General features: G+C 34.3%; 1 protein-coding gene across 9 annotated transcripts in view; it reads left to right on the top strand.

Annotated features, from left to right (window-relative positions):
- Window positions 1-16,373, top strand: part of twz (BTB/POZ domain-containing protein twz) — a 376,456-nt gene that overhangs the window by 241,101 nt on the left and 118,982 nt on the right. For 4 of the 9 annotated variants that reach the window (XM_065364343.1, XM_065364346.1, XM_065364345.1 and 1 more), the window contains exon 2: window positions 12,732-12,782. The exons of the other annotated variants lie outside the window; for them this stretch is intronic. In XM_065364343.1, coding sequence (XP_065220415.1) covers window positions 12,778-12,782 — 5 coding nt within the window. In that variant the 5' untranslated portion in view covers window positions 12,732-12,777. The remainder of the gene's footprint in view (window positions 1-12,731; window positions 12,783-16,373) is intronic. 9 annotated transcript variants of the gene reach the window in all.

The raw sequence follows: 16,373 nt of genomic DNA, 5'->3' as shown, positions 1-16,373 counted from the left end.
ACAATCCGGGCATCTTGTGTTTCCGTTAACTGCCTCTGGTCTCGCGAAAGAGTATGGTAGAAATTTTTTTCCCTAGTCTCGACTTGGTACGACTACGACGGTACGCGGCTTATATTATTATTACCGTGTCTAATAATGAAATTGGCCCAGACTTGGGTGATATATCTGGACAGAATTACGCCGATTCGTTTTGTTGTGTTACTATCGCACGTATATAACTTGTCCGCTGCGCTGCGCCGGCTCGATTATTACACAGATGAATATATCATTACGGCGCTCTTCGCTCCACATCCTCCATATACTGTAGCGCCATATCCGATTATACGGTGGTAATTAGGTATCTCACACGAACGTGTACGTGTACAGCACCTACAACAGCACCAGCAACAGAAACAGCATCTTCGCCAAATGATGCTATAACATTATGCTTGGCGAAATGAGTATACGTACCTACTAGATCTATACGTATTTCTAATTTCTTTCTACCATTCTGCCAGTCGCCGGTTCGTGTTTGATTTAAATCGAACATAATGTACAGATGCCGAATCGACTTGGTTGGTCTGGGTAGTAATAGGCAATGCCAGCCAGATGTGGCGAGATGGCGGAATCTGGAAAAAAGTTCACGCCAAGGCTATCAACTTGGACAATTTTCAATTCGGACATACGGGTACATATGTATATCGGCCTGCCAACAGCGTTTCACCTCCGGTCATTCAACGGTACTTATTTTATTTTTACTTGTTTTTTTTTCCTCCTTTTCACCTTCGATCAAAACCTCACGTAGAGTTTGCCTCCTCGCACTTGCTGACATAAATGGTATCGAGCTACCTACGAAAAATCTATACTCGTGCTGTACGTATTGAAAGTAGGTATATGTGTGTGGTGTGCTTGTATTACCTGCTTGAAGGGTTGCTCGAGGGTCTTCTGCAGTCGTTCAATTTCGAGTCATCGAATACATCTCTGATTCTCTATATTCGCACAGGTCTGGAGGCTGCATAGACCGAAAGAGTTGAATACTGTGAATTCGCCTACCTGTACTTAGTTCGAACTTTTTAATAGTGAACTTTATAAATTTGAAGCACGACGTCGAAAACAAAATATAAATAGTGACGTTTTAGTCTTATTTTCAGCAAAATTTTATGTATCTGGCTGATAGCTCGTAATAATCATCGGAGCCCTCCTGAAAAATGAACTTGAAGTTTTAAAGCCCAACTTTTTAAAAATTAAGCTCATAGAAGTTGTTAATTTTGCGAAATTCGTCGTGCTTATGCTCATCAGAACGAATTCGTCATACACACAGCAGATGTGGGCGTAGATAATGTAGATAACCTAATACACTTACTTACCGCAAATATTCCATGTATGTACCTAATATATCAATATGTAGTTCTATTGTTGTCAACGATTCTGTAGGTTACCTATCTTCAACATTCAAAGTTTTAGTTGAGAATTTGTCCACAAAAATTGTTGTTGATTCGTTCGCGAAAGATTCGCCCAATCGGAAACTTGATTCAATTCGTTCACGAACGACTATTTTCTTCAGAGACGAAGAATCATTCGAGAACGAATGAATAAGTTGGAAATGGAATCAGGTGCATAATAAACGACATGATCAAACAAACCATTCTTTAATCTATCATTTCAACTCGTGAGCGAATTCGTTCGCGAACGATTCGCTCGGATGAGATAAATCGTTCGCGAACGAACGAATGCCTGGAAAATTAAATGCAGCGTAGATTACGGTGGCGACAGACGACAATTCTAATCATGTCATCAAAAACCGGATTCAATTCGTTCGCGAACGATTTGCTCAGAAATAATGAATCATTCGTGAATGACTGAATCACTTGTGATTCGAATTAAATACGGTTATGTATGTTACACAACTTGACATTTGATAAAACCAAAGTGAAAGTGATTCGTTCACGAACGATTTGCTCGAATGAGAGAAATCGTTCTCGAACGAATTGATTACAGGAAAATGATATTTGGCAGGAATCACTTGTCGAAAGTTGAAAATTTTAGTACTATTATTAAAAACTTGATTCAATTTGTTCGCGAACGATTTGTTTAGAGACGATGAATCATTCGAGAACGAATGAATAAGTTGGAAATGTAATCTGGTAATGTGGGAACTCGAACACGCTTGAATACCTAATACATTTATTGGTAACAAACTATGTACAATGATACAACATACTCGAGTATAAAATGGTAACTATGTTGCTAAGTATATGTAGAGATAAGAGATAACATGGGTGGGGATTTACAGATACTATACAGTCTCCCCTTGTGCAAAAATGTCAAAAATTGATAATTAAATAGAAAATAGAATAGAAAAAAAACACAATAGAAAAAATGAATAGAAAAATAATCGAACAAAATAGTAGCCAAATAATTGGAAAAATATTTGAAAAAAAATTATGTACAAATTATTGAACGTAATCGTTCAGATATCTCGGCTTTTTACGCTCCCTAGAAGATAGTTGACGCATGATTGGCTGATGTCGTGCCTGTTGACTTTGACTTGATTGTTCTGGTACTGTATCTGTATTTGCCGAAGTATTCGAGTATTCGAAGATAAAATTACACGTAGTTAAAGGTGTCTCAGGTGTTTTCCACGTTTGATGAGGCTCAACTATTTCAGGTTGATTTTATAACCGCTATTGAACTAGACTAGGTAATGGAGATTTCCCATTTTCTGAATAATCTCTCCTAGACGCCATTGAGATTTATTATTCGAATAATACCGAGCTTGAACGTGATTTCCCAGTTGGAATTGGCGAGTGCCTTTGAAAATCAATTTGGTAACTGGTTCTGGTTTCATCAGAAAAATTGCATCAAATTGAATGCGTAAGTTTATATTTAGATATAATTTCGCTGGAGATTTTCCATTTTTCAACAGAGTTGCTCGATAACACATTAAAATTTGTTGCAATTTTTCATTCATCGGCTGCAAGTCATTAGCTGAAGATAAATGTTTCTTCAGAGTTTGAATATTTCTCTCTGCTAGCCCATTGGTAGCAGGATGACCAGGTGTGATGAATTTCTGGTATATACTTCAATTTTTACAATACGATGATGAGAAGGTTTTGCTGGTGAAAATAGTAGCGTTGTCAGAAATGATTATTTCAGGAAATCCAGTTCAAGAAAAAAACTGAATTCAACATTTCGATAGTAGATTTGGAAGAGGGTGCATTTCTCTGGAAGCCAACCTCCATCCATTTTGATTTCACATTGACAACAACAATAAAATGATACCCTTGAAAGGGACCGGCATAATTGATATGAATGTGCTGCCAATTGCTGCTAGGCTCATCCCATGGATGTAGAGCAGCTTTTGCAGGACTTTTCTGAGCTGCGGCGCATTTTTTGCAATCTTTCACCATATGCTCGATATCCTTATCAATGTTTTTCCAATAAGTATAGATAGAGATGTGCACTTTTCAGAAAAGTAATTTTGGTGAAATGAAAAGTGAAAAGTTCATTGAAAAGTGTGAAAAGTTGTGAAAAGTGTGAAAAGTATATCGTGTGAGTCTCATTTTAAAGCTCTCTGTAAGAGCTTCAAATTGATGTATTTTTTGCCTATCTGAAACACAAAAAAACAAAATAATTTTTTTCCACCTAAAGCAGTTTTGAGCATTTCTAGAGCCTCCAACATTTTTGGGGTTTCAGTTTTGAAAAATGAATTGCGAAGGCGGAGGAGTGGAGAGAGTGAAACTTGTTATTTGACTTCATCAATGAGGTCAGTGATCTCTGATGAGTAAATTGATTGGTCATTCGCTTTTTTTTTAGTGAAAACTGAAAAGTGAAGTGAAAAGTAGGAACTTTTCTTTTCAACTTTTCAATGAAAGAAAAGTACTTTTCACTTTTCACTTTTCAGACTGCACATCTCTAAGTATAGATATTTTCGAGCCAGTTGCTTTATTTTTGTTACTCCAATGTGTGTATGGCGGAGTTTGTCAAGAGTGATTTTTTGAAGGGACTCTGGAATGACAATTTGATGACCTCTGTAAGCTACACTGCCGTCGAATGTAAACAACCATTCTTTAATCTATCATTATAACTTGTGAACAAATTCGTTCGTGAACGATTCGCAAGGATGAGAAAAATTGTTCACAAACGAACAAATCACTGGAAAATAAAATTTTACATTGATAAGTTAACATTATAAATCTTGAAAGTTTTAATCCCATTATTGGAAACTGGACTCTACGTTGTTCGCGAATGACTTGTTCAGAATCAACAAATCATTTGAGAAAAACTGAATCCTCATCAAAAGAAATAGATTGAAAGAGGATGTCAAATTTTGAAGCTTTCAAATCAGTCAGTGAGAGTTGAAAACCGAGATGTGCTACAATCATTCACTGATGAACGAATCATTGATACTTAAATGAAGTGACAGAAGTATAACTTTGTCGTTTCACAAATGAATGTTGAAAAGAAACAATAAATGAAAAACAATCAGTAAAAGTAAACAGAAAGAAGGAGAAGATACAGAAAAAAAAGTAACAGCCCTAACTCGAAAATAAAAAAATACGAACGATTAATCGCTGATCAATTCCTGGGAAATTGGATCTGTCGACAGAGGTCGTGCTGGGGCTGCTGGTGCATACGATGGTTTTGTGATGGTTGCTGCGATGTAGTTGCTTGTAATTTTGGCATACCTACGCGTGTTCTACCAACTTACATACCTATTGATCTCGCTTGGCCTAATTTTTTTAGATGGAGTATTCGTCCCTTTATCCGTGATTTGCAAACAAATAAGATTTGAGTTTTTTTTAGTGATATTTTACTGAAAGAATTCATGTAAAACAATGATCCTCAAATAGTATTAGTAATACACAAGTTTTAGTCTCATTATCAAAAACTTGATTCAATTCGTTCGCGAACAAATTGCTCAGAGACGCTGAATCATTCGAGAACTAGTAAATAAGTTGGAAATAAAATCATGTAATACGCGACACGGTCAAACAAAACATTCTTTAATCTAACATGTTAACTCGTGAACGAATTCGTTCGCGAACGATTCGCTCGGATGAGAAAAATCATTCGCGAATGAACGAATCACTGGAAAATAACATTTTACATCGATAAGGTAACATTATAATCCCAATATTTGAAACTGGACTATAGTCGTTCGCGAACGACTCGCCCAGAATAAGCAAATCATTCGAGAACGACTGAATCGTTCTCAAATCAAATCGAGTGAAAAAGAATTTGAAGCTTTCAAATCAGCCAGTGAGAGTTTGTGTATACTTATGTAGGTAGGTGCACTGGTGCAGATACCATGACAAAACTTTACCTGATTTACAAAAATATAATTATTAAACAATTATTTGCAGTGAAGAATTTATATTGTGAATACTTACTTGTTGCTTAATTCATGAGGAAAGACTGCCAGTTTTATCAAACAACTCGCCCTCGTTCGAAGGATACAATCTTACCTAAGTAATACATTGCATTGTTTTTTCTGACCAAATTGTAATTATTCCATAAAATGCGATTGGTTCTTATTCCACTGCTGTAAAAACGTGCTTAAATCCATAGGTTGCTCCTGTTAGGGTTCGTCATAGGAGATGTGGTGTGTGGATAAATGATAGGTATCCTTACTTACTTATACCTACTTTGAAAGTTCGTCGTTTTTTTTACTGGAGAAAACTTTTTTAATTGGTAAGTTCTCCAACTCTTCCCTTTGTTCTCTATGGAGAACGACGATTCCCCATTTACACTCAAAACTGCTCAACACTGCCGCGTCCATCTAACTCGTCATCTTTTGATTCAGAAATAACACCAACACTCCAAGTTTCTTAACCCATTCGTTAAAATTTTATCGATACGACATCGCATTGGCGTTTGGCGACAATTAGTACCTACCTACCTATACCAGCTAATCGTAAAATCATGGACAGAAATGATGAAACGCCGCAAAACCAGAGATACGAGACTAGATATAGGTAAATAATTTACAATGTTAATGAAGCTCTTCGCAGATTGCGTAAAGTGTTTGCATATGATATGCGTTCGGTTCGGATGTTTCGCAACTTTCTAAAATCAAAATGACGTAACGTATTAAGTTTTTTATTTCATTTTGTTATTTTGGTGGAGGTATCGAATTCGTTTGGAAATTGATATTCAATCACGAAAGCCGATTAATCCAGCCGTATGTATATTTCCGTTATGATTTTAATACACACGAGATGTATGCTGGAATTGACCGAATTGGTCGTAGTATAATTTCATTATATACATACCTGTACACATATTTACATAGGTAACTTATGGTCGATCGTCGATGCGACACTACACCTCCCTTTATGGTTTAATTAGCGGTATCTCGCTTCGCCTTCACTTTTGTTTCAATTTTATGAATTTTTATTTTTGTGAAGACTGAAAAATGTCTTCTTCTAATCATTCTTACAGATATGTAAGGTGTTGGCCAATTTCTACTCACAGTATTGGGTCATCAAACCCTACTAACTTGTACTTTTTGAACCTATTATTTACTCTTAACATTCCTACGAACTTTATGATTCTCATATACGCATGAATAGGTAGGTAGGTAGGTAGGTACATAAGTATTATAACATTATAATGTAGAAAAAGAAAACACTCATCTCATCCTTATACGAGTATTTTAAACTGCAATGCAGGTCTGTATTTTTTGGTTTAAAATGAGTGATTGCTTACTAGGTATAACGAACTCTCGCATATGTTATTAGACCTGGATGTCTGTACGACATGTACGTAGGTACTTTATTGATGTTTACTGCGCCCAGCATGAATTGGTGATTTTTAAAATATACCAGCTGATAACTATATTTTTCAACTTATCCCTCCCCATTTTGCTGTTGAGTATGTAGGAAGCCAACATGTGTAGAGAAAATGAGCACATTCATAATTGAGGCACCGTATACATACAGTGACTTGATTGATGGCTTATTTGCGCTCCCAAGTACCATGTTTCTGTTCAAAATTTAATCAATTAACTAAATTAAGTAATCTAGATAAATTTACAAACATATTAACCCTTAAAGGCCCCTGCTAATCCTGAGATGTTGTGTAAAAATGCTTTCAATTTCCTGAATTAGATCATCAAAAGCATCACTTTAACCCACAGTTCACCCACCAGCCCCTTAAAGCCGTCTTGTAAAAGAGGTACCGATTTTTTCAATTATCCTCAAAAACCGAGGAAGCAAAAACCCCCTTTCATGATTTCATTTTGTGAAAGCTCTAGGTACCATCAATATGTTCATCCAAAAATGGAGCATGGGTCCCTGTATTTTATCCCAACTTTTTTCAAAATTTGCCCCCCAAAAAGGGGTGGGGTGTTCTTTGGGATTATGCTTTTACTCATTCAGTACATCTAATGATACTTTATCATTCAGTTCCATGATTGACCTCATTGAGGTTTTTGCTTCCTCGGTTTTTGAAGATAATTGAAAAAATTGGTACCTCTTTTACGAGACGGCTTTAAGGGGCTGGGGGGTGAACTGTGGGTTAAAGTGATGCTTGTGATGATCTAATTCACGAAATTGAAAGCATTTTTACACAACATCTCAGGATTAGCAGGGGTCTTCAAGGGTTAATATTATATTAAAACAAAAAATTCTCCTGAATTTTTAGAAAATTAGTAAATACATGATACTGTACCACAATACCTACCTGCCTTGAAAATTTACTACCTGTTTACTGACCCATAACTAACTAAATTTAACTATTAGGTACCAAAATTTAGACATGCTAATCTTTTCAGCATATAAGTAGAATGGGAATATTATATGAATTGTGATGTGACAGATGGTCCTCTTGTTCTAGCTATTGGCAACACTGTTAAAAGAGGATTTTGTTCCTTCGCAGTAATGCACAAATGTTTTTGGTGTTAAATGCGTCTAAAGATGTGTCAAGGATAGATAGTCTTGTTCTTCTGGCCAGTGGCAACACTGCAAAAATAGGGCTGTAATCTCAAAGTGTTGTGTGTGAATTGTGATGGGGCAGATAACCCTCGCACTCTTCAACTGGTGGCAACATGACCAAGAAAAGGGCTCTATTATTTCTCCACCATTATTAGGTTTTCTGTGTTGAAAGTGGAGAGGCATATGTCATAGGGTACATGGCCCTCTCACTCTAGTTGCTGGCAACACTGCTGAAAGAGTATCGTCTTTTCTTATAGTCGTGAATAGATAATTTAGTGTGAAGCTTCAAGGGACATATTATGTGGTAAGCTGAATGGTCTACTCACTCTATAGCTGGTGGCAACTCTGCAAGAAGAAGATTATCTTGCTTTTTCCAGTTTTTGGCCAAGAACTAATTTCAGAGTTTGAAAGGGCATCCAAATCTGATTCAAAAATGTGCATTAACGTTTTCAAGAATTGAAAATCAAACTTTCAAACATGTTCAACTTTCAAAAAGGTGCTAGGAATAAGTGCGAGCGATAATTTAAAATTATTTACTTACTCAAAAATACTGTACTTGAATTTTTCTTTGTAGGATGGTGAATCCTCCCGTGAACTGTATGCGAGACATAGCAAACAGAAATACACTGTGGAAGAAAAAATCGTAATTATTGTAAAATAATTGCTGAATTCTCCAATATTTTTATTTTTTATAGCTCAAAAACTATGACATTTACAGAAATTTTACAAGGTTCTTTTTTTGTAGGAAATGGCAAAGTATGACCAATTTTGCAAAAATCATGAAATTTTAATCGACATAATGTCGTTAGTTTTTTTAAAGAGTGCTTAGTTTTTGAGTTTTTCTCAAAAAATTGAAATTTCATTATATGTGCAAATTAATTGTTCTGAAAAGTGATCAATTTAAAAAAAAAATTCCATTTGGTACAAATCAATAAAAAACGCACTCCTTGTGACTATTTCTAACTGACAAACATTCAAAACAATCAAAACTTTTTGTTAACACTTTCTATGTACGAAATTTGCTTTAAAATGGTGGAGTTTTTTGAGATGTACCATTATAACTCCAAACAACTTGCAATGTTGTTGGGATTTTGAGTTAGACCATTTGCGTTTTTCACAAGATCAAAATAATGTACCCAACTCGGAGTGTTATTTTTGGTTGTGGGGGGGGGGGGGTCATACAAACCCCAAAAATGCAAAAACGTCAAAATCAATTTTTTTTGAGATGTAACCTTATTACTCCCGAGGTGCGATATGGTATATAATTGAATTGTAATTTTACTCATTTTGTAGATGACATCGCACCTAGGGAGTAATAAGGTCACATCTCAAAAAAAATTGATTTTGATGTTTTTGCATTTTTGGGGTTTGTATGACCCCTCTCAACCAAAAATTACACTTTGAGTTGGGTACATTATCTGGATCTTGTAAAAAACGCAAATGGCCCAACTCAAAATCTCAACAACATTGCAAGTTGTTTGGAGTTATAAGGGTACATCTCAAAAAACTCCACCTTTTTTGAACAAATTTCATACATACAAAGTGTTAACAAATAGTTTTGATTGTTTTGAATGTTTGTCAGTTAGAAATAGTCACAAGGAGTGCATTTTTTATTGGTTTGTACCAAATGGAAAAATTTTTTAAAATTGATCACTTTTCAGAAAAATGAATTTGCACATATCGTGAAATTTTAGTGTTTTGAGAAAAACTCAGAAACTAAGCACTCTAGAAAAAAACTAACGACGTTATGTCGATTGGAAATTTAATTCTCTACAACTTTGTTATCATGAAATTTTTTTGGACGCTTCCTTTCGCCTCCACATCAACTTTAATGAAACGTTATAACTCAAAATGTTTTGCAAACATTGAAATATTTCCTCTTTAAGATTTTATTTTTCAAAGAGTTTTTATGCTAAATGAGGGTAGGACACCAGATCTTTAAAATGAGGTGCTATTCATTCCTCACAATTAATTATAAGTTGATAAAAATAATGAATCAAGTTTTAAAAAAAAAGAAAATCTCTCTTCTGTAAAATTTCACTTTTTTGAGATGTGACCTTATTACTCCCGAGGTGCGACATGTATCAGAAAATTTACATGGGACTGGACCATTCTTAATATTGTATATCAATTTCACATTAATTGATTTATGGCAGGATCCTAGAGAATGGCCTCACTCCTCAGTCATCTATGATCTCAGCACACATTGCATTTACACTTTAGGACATCATTTTGTAGATCATGATAGTTTCAAAAGCGTATCAAATAACTACCTTCATTTAGAAGACAGACAGCGTCTTAGTCCTCAATACCACAAGTTTAAATGGGCAGATGACCTTCTGATCCTAGCTAGTGGCAACACTGTTGAAAGAGAATTCTGTTCCTTGGCAGTGATGCACAAATGTTTTTTGTGTTAAATGCGTCTAAAGACATGTCAAGGATAGATAGTCTTGTTCTTCTAGCCAGTGGTAACACTGCAAAAAAAGGACTGTCTCGCTTCACAGTGACAAGTAGTATCTTTTTAGTGTAAATCTCAAAGTGTTGTGTGTAAATTGTGATGGGGCAGATAGCCCTCTCATTCTTGACTGGTGGCAACATGGCAATAGGTTTTCTGTGTTGAAAGTAGAGAGGTGGGTAAGTATATGTCATAGGGTACATGGCCCTCTCACTCTAGTTGCTGGCAACTCTGCTAAAAAAAAAAGTGAATCAGTCATTTCGAAAACCCCATAAATCACCATTTAAGGGGTTTTTATGTTTTTCACTGATTCTGATGGTGCTTTGTGAGCTCTATCGGATAAAGTTGGAAGGTAGCTCAAAAGTGCATATTTCAGCGTTTGTCATTTCAAAAACCCCATAACTCCTGCATTTACAGGGGTTTTGAAATCATTTTTTTATAAGACAAACAAAGAACATTAATTTCATGAACATCAACGTAATTCAATTTTTTAATTTATGCCGTGAAATGGATAACATTTTTGTTGCTTCTTTATTACATTACATTAATTGAGTCGTAGATTGCAGGTATAACATCAATAAATGAATGAAAATCCATACTCAATCATTTTGGGTATTGTAGTTACTGGATTTTCTAGGATTACTTGTCACTTTTCAGGTTTTAAAAAAAAGTCATTTCTAGAACCCCATAACTCCACATATTTCGCAATGGAATTGCTCGCAGCCTACAAAACTTCAAGTTCTGGTAAAGGTACAGAAATATTTGTAATCATAAGACCTATCGATTACCGCACAAGTTTACTGTTATACCATGAAAATAAAGCACACAAACAGTTTTTTTCATTTCCTGAAAAATTTAAAAAAGTTCAGAATGGGGTTTTCGAAATGACTGATTCAAGTATTGTCTTCTCTTATAGTCACAAAAATATAATTTAGTGTGAAGCTTCAAGGGGCATATTATGTGGTAGGTTGAATGGTCTACTCACTTTAGCTGGTGGCAACTCTGCAAGAAGAAGATTATCTTGCTTTGCTCTGTTTTGGTCTGAAAACTGATTTCACTGTTCAAAAGAGCATCCAAATCCTTCAATTGAAAATTGAACTTTCAAATTTAATTTTCAAATTTCAAAAGGGTGCTAGGTAAGTATCTATAAGTGGGAGCGATAATTTAAAATTACTTACTTACTCAAAAATACCATAAAGGTTTTTATTGCGGGATAACTACTTTTTTTCCATTTTCAACAGCTCAATACTTTTATGAAATTTCTATTTCAAATAGTGAACCAAAAGAAATCCTGAAAAAGAAACTTTCAAATTTGGGGGAAAACAAGTCAATGACATAGGCACAATAAACAATGAAGTAATTTTGAAATTAAAAATATCCACTGGAATACAAATCGCATTCATTAGATACAAATATCAGTGTTAGGTATCGAAACCATTGAAAAGTCAAAACCCAAGAATGTGACTTACTAGGTATCATACATCAAAATTGATTTTGTTGGCGTCCTCTCTCAAAGTGAAGGAAATATCAGTCATATAAAATCAACCCAGTACTGATATAGGTAATCAATCAATCAATATGCTTTTCATTCTACATTAAGTATGTACAATAGGTAACTAACACAAAGTTCATAGTACATACATCATATAACGATTCCCTGATACTATTACCTAGTAGTAGGTGAGTGGAAAGCTGACTCTTTTGAGAGCTTTTACAATACAATACAAGAATATGGTCACCAAAAATTATAATAAAATTAATATATGTACTTAGATATTGAATTGAGACAAATTAAGGTGATGATATACATATGTACATATAATGATACAACCATGAGACTTTAATTATCAATAAGTATAATTAAAGACCTTTGAACCTGTAGTGAGCGATACATAGGCAAGTACAAGTTGATTATAATTTACTGATTCTTTTTGACTATACCTACTACTTTCTCTAGTTCACTGCGCTGTAAACGCCACTGTCGGCTACTCCTGGGTGTCCTATTTCAAAATCAAATTAAAAATTACTCTTTTTTTTTCTCCTTGCTTTAGTTCTATGCTTCTTGGAACCAACTTCAGGTATCCTACTGAAATGAACTTGTCAAATACTGACCATCTCATTCCACAGAATCTGTTCCAGTTAGATACATATAGATTACAAATTGCATGAAAATTCCTCCAAGCATAGCCCCTCCCCCCCTCCCATTGCCTTAGCAAGGTATATTTTTAGGAGACTAGTTGCATATTAGCTCTATCTAATGTATGTATTTTTATTTAAAAAAAAAAATAAATTAAAGAAAAAATTGAAAAAAGCAACATTGATGAGGTTTTAAGCGATTTTTATGGTTGTCATTTCAACAGGTTTCCTTGTTTTTGAACTTGGTCAAGGGGTATCTGCGTCCAGATTATGAAGTAAGTACTTACTTGAAGTTAGACATCTTTTTTATTCATTTTATGGATGACGTTACTTTCTGTAGCAGATGTATAAATAATTACGTGACACATTTTAGTGTAAATCTCAAAGGAGTTGTGCAATTTTTTTTGGCACAGATAGCCCTCTCATTCATAGTATTACTTTTTAATGATGTGTGGATTTTCTCAGTGTTGAATGTTAAGGGGCATATGTCATAGGGTACATGGCCCTCTCAGTCTGTTTGGTGGCAACAGTGCTAAAAAAAATTTTGTTGTTTCATAGTCGCAAATAAGATATTTTAGAGTGTGAAGCTTCAAAGGGGGGCATATGTGGTGAGGCTTATCATATGCTTACTCTAGCTGGTGGCAACTCTGCAAGAAGATGATTATCTTGATTTGCTCTGCTTTTGGCTAAAAATGGATTTCACAGTTTGAAGAGCATTCAAATCTGATTCAAAAGTGTTCATTAAAGTTTTCAAAAATTGAAGATTAAACTTTCAAATTCAATGTTGCAACTTTCAAAACGGTGCTATAAGTTCGATCTATAATTTAAAATTACTTAGATACATAAAAATACTATAGATGTAGGTACATAATTTTCAATGCTGCTTCAAAGTGGGTTGTTTTCAAAATGAGCAGTCTCAGTAGAAGGGGAAGTATGCCCCCTGTAAATTTGGCCCTCTCAAATTTGAGCCAAACTTGGACCAACTAATATTAAAATCGTACATGGCTTTGCTAGTAGTGTTATTATTGCCCACAATGATTGCCCTAGAATCGAACCGAACAACAGTATCTGTTATTAAATAGCAGGGGTTGTGCCGTAGAATACATGGACATTCTATGCGTAGAATAGCACATGTAGAATAGACTGGAAAAAATGTAAAATGCATACCCACGCGAAACAGTACCAGTGGTATTTACCAAAGAAAACTACCAGTGATATTACCACTGGTACTTTCATCAAGAACCACTGGTGACATTACCACTGGTCACCAATGGTAATGTCACCATTTTTTTGGATTGCAAATTGTTTTGAAAATATATTTACAGCACCCCGGTTATTGTTTTTGATTGCAGACCCTCCTACTGTGGTATCTAGGGAGTAGAAAATAGAATTATTTTTGGGACAAGGAATGACAGTTTCAAACTTGAGTGGAAAAATTTCAATTAGGAAAAAGATAGGTAGATGAAATAGGATGAGACAAGGGTAAATATGTAGGAATCGAAGAATAGGAAACTAAACCTACTAGAAACCACATATCTGACTTAGTATATCAATTTCCATCTAAATAAAAACTATCTTCTTCACATGGTAAAAATAATATGATTTGGAAAAGCCAAGAGTTACTTACAAGTGTAAACTCGTGAATAAATTTATTTTATCTCAAAGAAAAGACATACAACCTATGACATAATTACAAGTAGTTCCGAGAAGGGTGTCAAGTGATCTCACTATTGAGATATATCATTATAATTTGGAAGGTAGGTAAAACCTACTTAGACTTATAATTAAGCCATATCAATAAAACTAAATCTAAAAAAAATCCATGATTGGATTATATCATATTTACGTTTATATCAGGTCATGTCACTAATTAATCATAGTATATTGTACCTAATTAAGGGGCTTGTTTTCTCACCACATATCTCAACCACCCGCACCCATAATGCTCTTTAGGCAAATTCAGTTCATTTAAATCATTGTAATATCTCGATACTTCATATTACAAAACACATCAATTTAAATCATAAAAACATAAGGAAAAAATATACACGCGAATAACGCACATACATACGTCTGGTTACTTCAATAAATTTCAATAAAGTTATATTCTCATTGTAAAACGTGTTCATACTTCATAAAGCTCAAAAACGATGAGACCTATAACAAACTCTAGTTTCCATTTTCTTTACCTACCAAAATCCTATCTATCTGGTAGATACATATGATAGGGATCTATACCATACTACCACAAAGGATTCTTCCTAAAAAAATTTAAAACGTCAAAAAAATTTGGTGCCTGAGGACGGATTTGATCCGTAGAATGCGTAGAATATGCTTATAGAATGAATATGCCAACAATTTTTTTTTTTCAAAAAACTTTTATTTTTTCATTTTTTCCATCATTTATTTTATGATTAGGTTACATAATCAAAAAGAAGAAATTCCAAATTCACATTTCCAATTTCTTTTGCTAGTTTTGCTGAACAAAATAGTTGAACTTTCATTTTTCAAAGCGCATTTTTGATAAATAAACAATTTTTTGGCTTTCAGATGGGTGATTTTGTTGCATTCTATGCATTTTACTTCGTATTCTACTCATTCTACACATTCTACGCATATTCTACGCATTTTACACATTCTACATCAAATTTTACGCATTCTACACCAAAATGTAGAATAGGTTATTCTACGCGTAGATACCCAACCCTGGTTTTAGTTACTTACATATAATTACAAATTGCATGAAAATTCCTCCAAACATAGCCCTCCCCCCTCATGTTGCCTTCACGAGGTATATTTTTGGAGACTAGTTGCATATTAGCTCTACCTAATGGTATATATATATTTTAGTTGAATGAAAGAAATTAAAGAAAAAGTTGAAAAAAGCAACATTGATTAGATTTTAAGCAATTTTCATGGTTGTCATTTTAACAGGTTTCTTTGTTTTTGAACTTGGTCAAGGGGTATCTGCGTTCAGATTATGAAGTAAGTACTTACTTGCAGTTGGACAATTTATTTTTTATTCATTTCATGATAATATATGGTTGTCTGGTTGTCTTCTCAGTGTTGAACATTAAGGGGCATATGTCATAGAGTGCATGGCTCTCTCAGTCTGGTTGGTGGCAACACTTCTAAAAAAGAATTTTGTTGTTTCGTAGTCTCAAATAGATATTTTAGAGTGCTAAGCTTCAAAGAGGGGCATATGTGGTGAGGTGAATCCTGATCTCACTCTACCTGATGGCAACTCTGCAAGAAGATGATTATCTTGCTTTGTCCTGCTTTTGACTAAAAACGGATTTCACAGTTTGAAAGAGCATTCAAATCTGATTCAAAAGCGTTCATTAACACTTTCAAAAATTGAAAATTGAACTTTCGAATTCAATGTTGCAACTTTTGAAACGGTGCTACGAGTATAAGTGCGATCTATAATATTTAAAATTACTCAGATAAGTACATAGAAATAATATAGATGTTATTTCCCCCTGTAAACGTGACCCTCTCAAGTTTAGGCCAAACTTGAAAAAAAAACTTACTATTTTTTATGAGTATGGTCATACATAAAGTATACATGGTGTGATTAATTATTGCCATACACATCTACCATTTCAAAATGAAAAATGAGATTACAACAATTTACTTATTAAACAGTAGGTATTATAAATACTCAACACAATTCATGTTAATATTGATTAATGAATGATGATACAATAAAAAATGGCTAAAAACGTGACCAAAATTATGTACCTACTTAATACAATTTTTTTAAATTTTAAAATCAACACTTACAAAAATTGCGATTTGGATTTCATAGAAATATCAATAAAAAATAATTCAAAAAAATCAGAATAGCAACAATACAAAAAAAT

The sequence above is a fragment of the Planococcus citri genome, chromosome 4 (genome assembly GCF_950023065.1).
Source record: "Planococcus citri chromosome 4, ihPlaCitr1.1, whole genome shotgun sequence".
Classification (NCBI taxonomy): domain Eukaryota; kingdom Metazoa; phylum Arthropoda; class Insecta; order Hemiptera; family Pseudococcidae; genus Planococcus; species Planococcus citri.
This window is presented reverse-complemented; position numbering and strand designations above follow the sequence as displayed.